At 29.2% G+C, this 13,136-nt stretch overlaps 1 protein-coding gene across 1 annotated transcript; it reads left to right on the top strand.

Moving 5' to 3' along the window:
- The first annotated feature begins 1,836 nt into the window (after nucleotides 1-1,836).
- LOC113376766 (neogenin-like) lies at nucleotides 1,837-10,563 on the top strand. Its single transcript, XM_026616812.1, has 25 exons — nucleotides 1,837-2,119; nucleotides 3,472-3,640; nucleotides 3,899-4,035; nucleotides 4,117-4,369; nucleotides 4,440-4,625; nucleotides 4,733-4,874; nucleotides 4,953-5,113; nucleotides 5,185-5,300; nucleotides 5,927-6,122; nucleotides 6,271-6,394; nucleotides 6,455-6,610; nucleotides 6,700-6,906; nucleotides 6,983-7,153; nucleotides 7,218-7,338; nucleotides 7,447-7,605; nucleotides 7,799-8,004; nucleotides 8,077-8,386; nucleotides 8,452-8,646; nucleotides 8,716-8,860; nucleotides 8,943-9,046; nucleotides 9,177-9,314; nucleotides 9,394-9,715; nucleotides 9,902-10,035; nucleotides 10,138-10,212; nucleotides 10,315-10,563. The coding sequence occupies exons 1-25, from the start codon at nucleotides 2,041-2,043 to the stop codon at nucleotides 10,455-10,457; spliced, it is 4,149 nt and encodes a 1,382-aa protein (XP_026472597.1). The 5' UTR covers nucleotides 1,837-2,040; the 3' UTR covers nucleotides 10,458-10,563.
- Nucleotides 10,564-13,136: the final 2,573 nt, after the last annotated feature.

Genomic DNA, 13,136 nt, shown 5'->3' with positions numbered 1-13,136 from the left:
GGCCATGTTAGGGCCACCTTACTGCCCTAGGGCAGGGTCCGTGAGCAGAGTTAAACTCCAATTCGATTCAAGGAAGAATATTGTGAGAGTTTTCCCATTGGCATTGTATACTACAGTACCCGGAATGGACTATTGTCAATTGCTACCATATTTTTTATCTATAGTGTAATGGACATTGCTTCTGCACGATGTCAGGTTGTCCAGAGCGCAGTTCGAATTCGCGACCCCGTTCGCAATTATTTAAACATTAAGTTATTCAAACTTAGCCTGACTATTTTTTTTCTGATTCAATACTGCCCTGTTTACCATTGATATCATATGTCTCATGTCTCGACACTTTTTTCAAATCTGATTTTCTTCAAACCCTACTCGGTTTTGGCAAAAAAAATCATACATTTAAAATATAAAACAGAAAAAACTTTTTTAAAAATACTTTGTTACATTTTATAATTTTGTTGTTGTTTGTAATTATTTATTATACTCATTAATTTTGTACTTGTATATAAATTTACTCCAAAAGTCATAGTTTTCTAGTCGAAATTTTGTGTTACTATTAATCATTAAATTCCCGAAGGAGAAGTTTGTTTTCGTCAAAAAATATGATTCGCTAATTTTATGTTTTCTCGACGTTTCAAACCATTCTGAATCGAATAAGACCAAATTTGGAAAAAGTATGTGTGTGTGTGTGAACAGATTTTTTGCCGAAAATCGATTTTAAAAATTCAAAAACCGTTCGAAAGTTATTTGTTGAGAAATCGTGCTGATTAGTTTTTTGTAGAGATCGTTTAAAAAAATAAGTGTTTAAAAAATTTCGACAATTTTTATAATTATTTTTTTGACGGTAGATACCATAGTCTTATAGATCATACTAAATTATTACGGTCCTACGACAACTCGTTTAACTGTAAAAATTCGTCAAAGTTTGCAAAAATTAGTATTGTTTTTTGACATTTGTCAAAATTAGACCTTCCATCGACGTTTGATCAAAAACGTCTGAACCGATTTCATAAATTTAAATGTATCTCGATGAGGATTATCATTTCTCAGTTTTGTGCGACGGTCGGTCGAGCCGTTTCTTTGTAATTTGGAAAAAAGTGTTAAACTTTTCGTCCACATTTAAGCTCATACTACCGAATCGATTTAAAAAAATCAAAAACTGTTCGAAGGATATTGGTTTGGAATGATACTGATTAGTTTTATATGAAAATCTACCGAGCCGTTTTCTTGTAATTAACTGTTGAAAAAAAATTAAGACGATTTTTATGGAACTTTTTTTGGCGTTATATATCATGGCCTTACAGAACTTACTGAATTATTACGGCCTTACAACAAGCAGTTTAATTTTAAAAATTTATCCAAGCTTGAGAAAATGAGTATGTTAAAATTAAAATTAGACGATTTACTTGGTGTAACGATAGAGTACTTGGTCTTAATGAACATACTGATTCAATTATAAAAATTAGTGATTTGTAAAAATTTGCTTTCAGAAAATACTCCGAGTTAATGTGTTCGTTCGTTTTCAATTATGTGCAATAAATTGGAACACTTTTAATCACTCATAAATTAATTTATTTTTTATTGATTAAATCTATTATTTACACATATCGGGAAGTTCATGTAACTTGCCTCAAGGCAAAATACCAATACCAAGTAGATTAATCAAGCGTCTGTTGTTCTATATAAGTATGTAATTTATGTTTATTGCTTTACATACAGATTAATAAATATTTATTTAATTATTTACATTTGAATTAAAGCGCACAATAATATTATCAGATAATTCGTTCAAGTGGAGAACATTTTTAAATTCGTCGCCAGACCGCGCGGCCTGCAGTGCTCAAATTCATGGTGAGGCAAGACTATTGCCATGGATGACAATATTATTGATAAACGTAAAGAAACAAAATGGTTGATTGTATGTTTTGATTGTGATTTGTTATGCCGAATTTAAAATGCATATGAAGCTTCGTAAAAACTGTGTTAAATATGTTGAGATTGGTTGATGAATAATTTGACAGTGCGTTGTGTTCAATATGTGAAATGATTCGGACTAGAAAGATGATTTTATCTGTCAAACATGCTATTGTTCTAACATTGTTACTATTTCTTACTGTCAAAGGTATAATGATTGAAATTTAATATTATTTGAAAAATTCAGAAGGGTTTCATGAAATCCGTTTAATTAATAAATATTATGCTTACTTTAATTCAGATTTATATGCGTTATTACACTCCACCCTTATGCTAATGAAAATCTTTGAAAAATCATTATGAAGTTTAATTAGGATACACCAGTTAATTTCACTGCAATTTTTAGCACATTTATTTTATTTTAAACAATTATTTAGGATATATTTTATAATCTATAGTAACAACATTCTATATGTTCAATATAGTATTTTTTAGTTATTTTTCACTATAGTAGGTAGATTATAGCCCTTAACATTAATATAGAATTATATTGTACAAATTAGGTAATAGAGATTAAAAATTAATCATACTTAAACTAACGAAGTTTTGAAAATTGTGTCACTGATATTTGACAAATCTGTTGTTATTTATTTATTTATTTATTTATACGCCAATCGGCTTTATACAGTTTTAAAATATTGTTTGCTAATACATAACTTGTATATTTATATCTATATACATATACACACATATATATACACATATATATATATATATATATATATATATACATATACACATACATACACATCTACTTACATACAGATAGACATACATATATACTCGTTATGAAAAATTGATTAGAAAAAAATCATAATTATCCAAGTTAGAAATAATTTGCATTTCTTATTAGTTTATATTTAATTAATTTGACTAACTCCGTTACTTTATACAGCAATTTTAGTGCTTTTGTACAACATATAAACAACTTTATTTTTTTAAGTATGTAAGTAATTTATTTATACTCTGATATTTATGTATACATGTAACAGATTCTATAAACATTTTACAATCAATAAACATGATCAATATATTTTATTATCTTACTCATTAACGTAGCTCGTCACTCTCAGTAGCAAAACTTTTATATAAATATATCTATAATCTATCATTATTAATGTTATAATTTCTAATAACGTTTGTGATTACTTATTTCTCAAAAATCACAAAATAAAAAAACAAACGATCTTAGCTTTTATTAATTTCCAACAAATTGTCTAATCTTTGAATGACGATTCCATGTATTTCTAACACACATTTAAAATTGTTGGCTATAAGAAAAAAGCGCAACTATCACAGAAATATATGAAATGGTAATGGTGGTTTTGTGTAGCATATTAGCATTTATCTACAATAACTATTCTTAGAATCATGCAAACATCGTTATTTAACTGGTTTGTCTTTAAATCCATTGTATGTATTTAAATTTATTTTTTAGTGAAACATTTATTTAACATATAACAAATTATGTTTGCTAATTGTTTTATGTTTGTCTTTTAGTACATACACTTGAGTTTACACAAGAACCTGAGGATACTATAGTTCAAAGTGGAAAGCCTGCAATTCTAAACTGTGCTGCCAAAAATCCCAGTGCTCCATCTGCTGGTATAGAAATTCGATGGCGTGGCCCAGATGGACAAGATCTTAATTTTATTGGAGAGACATATAGGTTGCTAATACTATGAATAATACTCTTATTATTATTAAATGAATTGTCATCTTGTTATATTTATTTAAAAATATAAAGATGTTAATATCATTGAAAGATTTTAAATTATATACACATTTGATTCACCTCAAAAATTAAAAAATGTTCCTAAAATAATTTTGTGATATGAATATGATTTTTTAATTGTCAACATATTTTATATGTACATGTATATATTTAAGTTAAAATTGATAATGATGCCCAATACATTTTTCATAGATCTCAACTCTCAAATGGATCCTTATATTTCAACGCAGTTGTAGATCATCAGGGCTTAACCGGGAATTACCAATGTATGGCAACAGTGGAACCGATTGGAACTATTGTCAGTCATGCAGCAAAACTTAGTATTGCCTGTAAGCATTACAAATAAATATTTTTTTTAATTTAATGCAAAGTACAAATTAATAGCTCGATAATAATTACTTGTTCCTCAGCCTTTCCAGCTATTGAGTTACATCCCATCGATCAATCTGTGCCTGTTGGTCAGACCGCATTCTTCACTTGCCTTATTGTACCTGTAGATAGGAAGATCAAATATACCTATGTCTGGCTAAAAGATGAAAGACCAATCAAGTTGGACAGTGTTCGCATGACTATTTTACCTTCAGGTGCTTTAGAAATTGATGACATTGTTCCTTCTGATAAAGGATCATACAGGTGTAATGTTACTGATAACAATCAATATAGGTAAATATTGACAGTTGAATACTTTTCTTATTATTACATTATTGATTATTATTTTATATTTATTTTTTAGATTAAGTCATAAAGCTATACTAGAAGTAGAGAGATATGATGATTCAATAGCAGCACCGGTATTCATTGCCTTGCCTCAAACTCAAATAGTAATTGAGGGTGATAGCACAACTTTTGACTGCGCAGCTAATGGGAATCCCAAACCAAGTATAACTTGGTTAAAAAATGGAGAGGCTATTGACCTAAAGTTAGTTTCATTGCATCAAATATCAATTAGTTTTGGAAGCCACATTTAAGAGTGTTATTAACTTTTCAATAATATTAATTAATATATTGATATATATATTTTTTCAGTGACCTGGATAGTAGATTTCGTATTATAGGTACTGGTAGTTTACAAATATCCAACATTAGAGAAAGCGATTCAACAGTATATCAATGTCGTGCACAAAATAATGAAGATTCACTAGATGCAACTGCCAATTTAAATGTTCAGGTAGTAAATTTTGCATTTTGAAATTCATTTGAACTATCAACGGAATAAATTTGAATAATTATTCTCATATTATTTTAGGTTCCACCTAGATTCACAATAGTTCCATCAGATAAAATTGCTATTGAGAAAGAGGACATAGAACTCGAATGTGCAATCTATGGAATACCACAACCAAAAGTACAATGGTTAAAAAATGGCGAAACTATAAAACCAAATGATTATATGCAGATAGTAAAAGAGTAATTATATTATTATAAGCAGAAGCCTTTTTGATTTAAAAAATAATGTACTCAATATTGATATTTTGTAGCAACAATTTAAAAATTTTGGGATTGATGGGCACAGATGCTGGAATATTTCAGTGCATTGGTACTAATCCTACAGGGAGTGTTCAAGGATCAGCTAGACTAAGCATTTTGGGCCCAAGTACGTAATTTATATTTTTATAAATATTTAAAATATAAAACATTCTGCTATAAACTCTCCTACTTTTTTATAATTTAACATATTATTTGTACATTAGTACACTATAAATTATTAGTTTTTGCTATTTAAGTTTTTATTATTTTATTTATTTTTTATATGTAATATAGTTTTTTTATTTATTTATTTATTTATTTTTTTCTTTTCATCCTTTTACCCATTGGCCTATTAATTTTGTATTCATACTAACATGCATAATCTAGATTCCATGAAATCATTTCCATTACATAATGCACATGATCGAATTAGACAGAAAAATACTGAAAAAATTCCCAATGCACATTCCATATTAAATAGTTTAAAATCTAGCAATTCATTAGCATTGAACACTCGCAATGTACTGAATTCTTTAAAATCAGATGATGATAAATCGGGAGATGAATATGATGATGATTCAAACATAGATAATTTATTATTGAATATTCCAAAGAATAAAAATGTTACTTTGAGTAATGAGAATAGTAGTCTGTTTGGTGAGATCATAAACCATTCCATTTCCCCATTTAATGATCTGGATCTAGATGAAACCCTAAATCCCTATCTCACAAATGAGTCCTTATCCAATGTAGATGGTCATACATATGGAGACATTAATCACACTCCAATCATATCTGGAAATGAAAATGGTTTGCCTGGACCTCCAAGAGATTTGGTAGCTTATATTGTTAAGACTAGGTTTGTTACTTTAAAATGGAGTGAGCCAGAAGAAACAAATGGAAACATTCTAGGCTATTCGGTGTATTATAGACTACAAGGAAGTCAAAGGTTAGATCATAATTATATCACCAAAAGCATGATGAAATGAATGTGTTTAGTTTGAACATTTATATATAATTGTTTTTATATCATATAATATAATATTTGAATTTTTGTATGGTACACACATTGTTATTAATATACATATATAATTCAGAGAACGAGTACTTCCAACAAAATCAAAAGTTGAAGAAATGGTGGTTGCTCATTTACAGCCTGCAAAAGTATATATGTTCAGAGTAGTAGCTAACAATTCAAGAGGGCCTGGTATCAGTTCACAGGTACTATTACTGAAATCAAAATTCACAATGATAAATAGGTATAAATAACAACTTTTGTAGATTTTGGCAGTAACAACTCAAGCAGAAGAAGATGTTTCTGGTCCACCAGTTTTTGTTAAAGCCGAACCTTTAAGCCCAACTAAAATTAAAGTGTCCTGGCAACAACCTACTGTAACCAATGGAGATATATTAAAATACAAAGTTTATTATATGGAGGTAAAACTATGATGTATACATATACATGTGTGTGTGTGTGAATATTTATATGTATGCCAATAATTATTTATATGTGTATACAATTGTAGGCTGACAGTACAGAGGAATCTTCTCAAGATTCAGTTGACTTAACTACAGAACTCGTAAATTTGTTACCATATACTACTTACAATATATACGTAGTAGCAGTCAATAATCATGGTATTGGAACATCATCAAGTGAGCTAACAGTTCGAACTTACAGTGATATTCCTACTGAACCTCCTTCCAATGTGACTTTAGAACCTACAAGCACAGTAAGTGTGGTGTACTGCTAATAATTGAATTTTGAATCACTCAGTTTTCTCATTTGTTCATGTTTAATTCATTCAGTCGATAACTGTGCATTGGGAACCCCCTCCAGCTTCTGACCATAATGGTATTATAACAGGTTATAAAATTAAGTACAGAAAATTTAATAAGAAGAAGAGTGAAACTTCTTCCACTCCTGCCAATGTAAGATTTTATGTAATAAATAATTTAGACAAGATGACTGGATATCAGGTACAACAAATTAATCTTACCTTAGTCAAATACAGTATGATACATATATTATAATTCTTTTCAGATTAAACTATGTGCTCTCAATGTAAATGGCTCAGGGCCTTATACTGAATGGCATCACGTTGAGACATATGAAAACGATTTAGATGAATCTAGTGTTCCTGGTGAACCTAGCCCTTTAAAAGGTAAATTAATTTACAATCCTTTTCAACAATAATTTAATGGATTATTTTTTTTATATTATCAATTATTTTAAATATTTCTGCATCAATAATTTTATCCATTTTATTTAGTACGACCAGCATCAGATTCAATAACAGTCTCATGGAATCCGCCCAGAGATCAATATATAAAAGTTCGCAGTTACATTCTAGGCTGGGGTAATGGTATTCCGGATGTTTTCACACAAGTTCTTGATGACAATGCTCGATATTATGTTATAAAAAATTTAGGTATGTATAATACAGAAATTAAAGAATAAACTAGTTAAAAGTAACATTTTGCTTTAAAGCAAGTTTCATGAACTTTCTGATACATATATATAATCAACCTAATTAATAAGAATCGAGATTTAGCTATTTTGGTAAAATATTTGAATGTTTAAATTGAAAATAATATTTTTAATTATATTATATTTATTTTCAGAACCTAATTGCGAATATGTTATAAGCTTAAAGGCAAGAAATGAGGTTGGTGATGGTCCACCTGTTTACAGCAATGTTAGAACTAGGGAAGAAGCCCCATTAGAAACATCAAGTCCTTTAGTTCCTCCAGTTGGATTGAAAGCTGTTGTGCTCTCTAGTAATGCAGTGGTTGTATATTGGACAGATACCACTTTAAGTAAAAGTCAGGTATGTCATATAAAAATAGTTATATGAAGGAATGAAAGAAACTTTATGTAACGGTAAGACATTGTTTTACAGTATGTAACAGATAAAAGGCATTACACAGTACGCTTCACTACTACTGGGAGTCCTAAATACCGTTACCATAACTCCACTGAACTGAACTTGATGATCGATGACTTAAGGCCTAATACTCAATATGAGTTCACAGTTAAAGTTGTCAAAGGCAAGAGAGAAAGCCCATGGAGTATGGAAGTATTAAACACAACTCAGCAGGCCCCACCTTCTACACCACCCCGAGATTTAGCAGTATTATTGCCCACAAAAGATAACAATTATGTTACTTTGCAATGGCAACCACCCCGTGTTTCTAATGGACCTATTACAGGTAATAACTTATTTTCATATTCATATTTCAAAATAACTTTTTAAAATTGTGGTTGTTATTTTTAGGATATGTAATTTCCTATTCTCCTGATAATTTACGCAATGATAGGGATTGGTTAGCAGAAGCAGTTGTTGGTGACAAGCATACTATTGTATTAAAACAATTAACTCCAAATACAAAATATTATTTCAAAGTTAAAGCTAGGAACGATAAAGGATATGGTCCATTTTCATCTCCAATTGCGCACTTTACTGATCCAAGTAATTATTGTATTTAATAATTTTAAAATATATCATATACTTTTTTTTAATTATTGTTATTTACTTCAGTTGAGGGTGAATCTACATTATCAGGAAACATAATTTTATATTGCATTATTGGAGGTTCTGTATTTGCAATTATTTGCTTAATTATTTTCTTGGTTATATTCTGTAGAAGAAATTCAGATCCTAATGAAATGGAACACAATAAAAGGTTCGCAATATAAAATTTAAATCGGAGAAAAATCACATTGATAAAGTATTTCTTCTAATTTATATTCTTACTTTTAATATAGCTATCAAAAAAATAATGCTTCCAATATAAAACCTCCTGACCTGTGGATTCATCATGATCAAATGGAATTAAAGGCATTGGAAAAAGGTCATTCTAATAATTCAGGTATGTAAGAGAAAGAATCGTTACACATTTTTTATGGTCTTTCAAAAATGAATAAAATTTATGCTCCTATCAGAATACAGTCCTTGATATTATTTATGAAAGTAATTTTCTTTTTGTGTTACTATTATAGGTTGCAATGACGGTGCTTCCAGTTCCGGTGCTATGACCTTGCCAAGATCTGTGGGTCATGAATATGATCAATCTCCTTCATCTCATCCACATATGAGCAATTCATTGGATAAGAGAACTTATGTTCCTGGTTTTATGGGTATGATTAATTCCAGTTTATATCAAACATTTGTGCCCAATGAAGCAAAAAACTTATAGAAAAATTTACTTATTTGCAGTTGCTACTACTCCTGTGACTAGCAGCTCCGAGTCTTCATCAACAAGGCCTACTTATCCTAGAACTCAATACAGTATATCAAGAGCTCATGTCACATTAGATCAAAATAATGTGCCTAGTTTATCTCACACATCCAATGTACCACATATGACTTCAATGGGACTTGGTAATGGAGGCTCTTCACTCACTTCGGGGCAAAACATATCTTCTGTAGGATCACTGCCAAATTCTATTGAAACTTGTAAATCCAATCTACCTCACAATAATTCTGCACAAACACCAGAAAATCCTTACGTTTATGATACAGTAACTTCTAATTATAGGTAACTACACATTAAAAAGAAATATTAGTAACTAAATTAGGGACTTCAAAAATAAACTTAATAAAAATCAATTTTTGTAAATATATACCAAGAATATGTTGCAAATTTTCATATTATTGACATTTAAATTAAATTGTGAATATGGAGTAATTATATTTAATAAGGTTTTTATTTTTACTTTTACAGCCAACCACCAGTAACTTCATCACCATATGCACCAGTAGAACCTAAGAGAGCGCAGGGACATCCATTAAAAAGTTTCAGTGTTCCGGCACCACCCACATCATCAACTCCAAATACTCCTAACACCAAGCATAATGGTTCGTGTTTATCGACATAATAATATATATTAAAATATATTTTACATAATGATAATTTAATTATTAATAATTATATATAAAACAATTTATTTTTTATTTTAGCTTCCCAAGGTATTAATCGACCACAAAATGCATCACCATATAAAAAACCTTTAATGATTAATAGACTGCAAGCAGGTATGTACAGTTTCTATTATTCCACAATATATTATAAATAGTTTTTTCATTTAGATATTAAAATTCAAAGAAATATAAAATTTTCACTCTGTTTTTTTGTAGGACCATCAGTTTGTCATTCATCAGATGAAGTTCAACGACTGGCTCCGAGCCACTCAACTGAGGAATTGCATCAAGAAATGGCTAATTTGGAAGGCTTAATGAAAGACCTAAATGCAATCACAGCCAATGAATTTGAGTGTTAAAATTTTATTTATTATGGTACAGTATTTTATGCAAAAGACTGTTAATTTATGTTATATTATAGTGTCATACATATTGTAATATGCTTGTCATTTAATTATTATAAATGAAGTAAGACGTTTTTTTAAATGTGCTTTTAAATAAAAAAAAAAGACATTAAATATACACATGGAACTGTTTGATTACTGTGATTATGTATTAAATAATCACATTAGTAATGATTAAGAGCTAAAAGGACCACCTCAGGTTTACTCTTTGCAAGTTGCATTTAACAATAAATATCAGGATTAATGGTTGGAGCTATAAGATTTAAATTGGGGTCCCAGGTTTGATAACTGCCTTGGGCAGCTTGATGTCAAACAGTAGTGGCATCGTGTTTTGCTTAGAAATACTTACAAAACTCATAATAAAATATGAAATACAAAAAGCTTATAAAAATGTAGATCTTTCAATGAAATGAGCACAAAATTTAGAAGAGAACATCACAAGTGCTGAGAATCGTAGATAAATTTATAAAGATCATTTCACTAAAATCAAACAATAGTAAATAACAGATTATTTGCATAAAGAAAATAAGAATTTGAAGACCATATAGAAAAGTGCTCAGGTTATAAGATTTCCTGGGCGAAAATAAAATCTCTCGTGGTGAATAGCAATTTGTTATGATGATATATTATTTCATTTATTTAATATGTATTTCTTCTTAAAAAAAATCAATAAACATATTTATTACTTAACTTCCTGTACAATAAGTTATAGTAATTGCAAAAAAATCAAAAATGAAAATTTCGAGCATATCTTAATGTTTTAAGGTCTTCTGAACATTTTGGAATATCTTTAAAAAAAATTATTTATGTGTGTGTGTATATTGTATATATGTATGTTTGGATACAATTGTTCGTACACAATTTCGAGAGCATGGATCAACCAATTTGAATCATTAAAAAAAACATCCGATTCGTATTGATGGGGAGACGTGCTGATTAGTTTTTGGCAAAAGCAGATCCACTTGTTACGGAGATACGTAGCAAAAAGAGCAAATTGAGGGAACGAAGTGTCGATAATAACCTACTTCAAAATATAAAAAGCATTTAAAACAATTGTTATTAAATATTTTGTGTTGATTATCAATTATTTTCATTCTTCGAATGTTTAAATACAGTACGGGCAGTTCCAGAAATTTGCCATGCAGTGCTGCACTACTAGTTTTTATGAAAATATAACAGCGTATATTAACTTCCCATAGGGAAAGTTATAGTAATCGCAATAAAAACGAAAATGAAATTTTTTATATATCTTTACGTTTCAAAGGTTTCTGAGCATTATGGCATACCTTAGAAAAAATGTATGTATGTGTATGTGTGTGCGGATACAAATTTTCGGCGACGATTTTGTGAACACCGATCAACCCACTCTTCTTTTATCTATGGATCAACCGATTTGAATAATTCAAAAAACATTTAGTTCGTATTGATAAGGAGACGTGCTGCTTAAAAAGTGCCAAAAACTTTGTTTTTAAGAGAACGGAACGTCTGATTTTAATAATTCAGAAAACATTTCACTTAAAAAAAGTAAAAAAATGCCATTTTGAGGTCAAAAATGGTCATTAGCCATACGTACATCAGATTATCAGATATTTTTTGGAGATTTTAATAATGTGTATCAATTTTGTTTACATTTCTATGGGTCTCGTAACATCGTTTGCTCGTTAGACGGCGACGCGGCGCTTACGCGCTTCGATATTGCGTCTCCATACAGCTAAAGCAGTGCGATTGCTTTGAAAAAAAGTTCAAAATTTCCAAAATATTTCAAAATAAAAAAAAATCCAAAAATTTTTGTTTCCAAAAAAGTCATTTTTTTCCAAATTTAAAATTTCTCAAAAATCTATTTTTTTCATAATTTAAAACAAATTTAATCATTAAAAAAAATTATTTAACCATTTCGTTTCATTAACGTAAAAAAAACTCAAAACGGCCGACCACTTGTTTTAAGTACTTAATCGCAACTAGCAATTTGAATCATTGAAATAATACATGGGGCCAGAAAACGTTTATTATCACATGGATAAAATTTTAAGCATGAGCTCAACAAACGTCATTGCCGAAATATAGGGTGGTCCACAAACCGCTAACTATAAGAAATATTCGATATAATTTTACACTATGTTAAAACCGATGAGAATGAAAATTTCACCCAAGATTTTCGATTAAAGCGACCGAAATTGTGTAATTGAAATTTTTTTGACATTTTTTTTATGAAACTTTGTATTTGTATAACAGACTTTGTAGTATAAAATGACATATTAAAATATTATAGGTCTGCGGTAAGCGGTTGAATTATCTTTTTTTTATAAATCAATTAAGCGATTCTAATCACAATCTATTTCAATTATATACGTTTTGTGTTTCATAGATAGCTACTGATTACAGTTGATTCCCACATTTTTAGAACACGAAATAGATAAAATGAAATGCGTCGAACAAATTAATTTAATGCATACAATTACAGATATTATAAGTTGGATAATTGGAAACGTTTTTTTTTTTTTATTAAAAATGGAATAAACAGTTGAATATTTTATCTAAATAGCTGAATCTCAATTTTTATTGATTAAGTTGAATATGTATGTATACATCTCGGGAAGTTCATGCAACTTGCCTTAAGGCAAAATGCTACTTACA

This window comes from Ctenocephalides felis, unplaced genomic scaffold (assembly GCF_003426905.1).
Source record: "Ctenocephalides felis isolate EL2017-DRISC unplaced genomic scaffold, ASM342690v1 CF-g0.4_SCAFFOLD_01886, whole genome shotgun sequence".
Lineage (NCBI taxonomy): Eukaryota > Metazoa > Arthropoda > Insecta > Siphonaptera > Pulicidae > Ctenocephalides > Ctenocephalides felis.
This window is presented reverse-complemented; position numbering and strand designations above follow the sequence as displayed.

Coding starts and splice junctions, on each gene's coding strand:
- LOC113376766 (XM_026616812.1), top strand. CDS start 2,041: ATGATTCGGACTAGAAAGATGATTTTATCTGTCAAACATGCTATTGTT. Junction 6,395..6,454: donor GGCCTGGTATCAGTTCACAG/GTACTATTACTG, acceptor CAACTTTTGTAG/ATTTTGGCAGTAACAACTCA. Junction 6,907..6,982: donor CTTTAGAACCTACAAGCACA/GTAAGTGTGGTG, acceptor TAATTCATTCAG/TCGATAACTGTGCATTGGGA.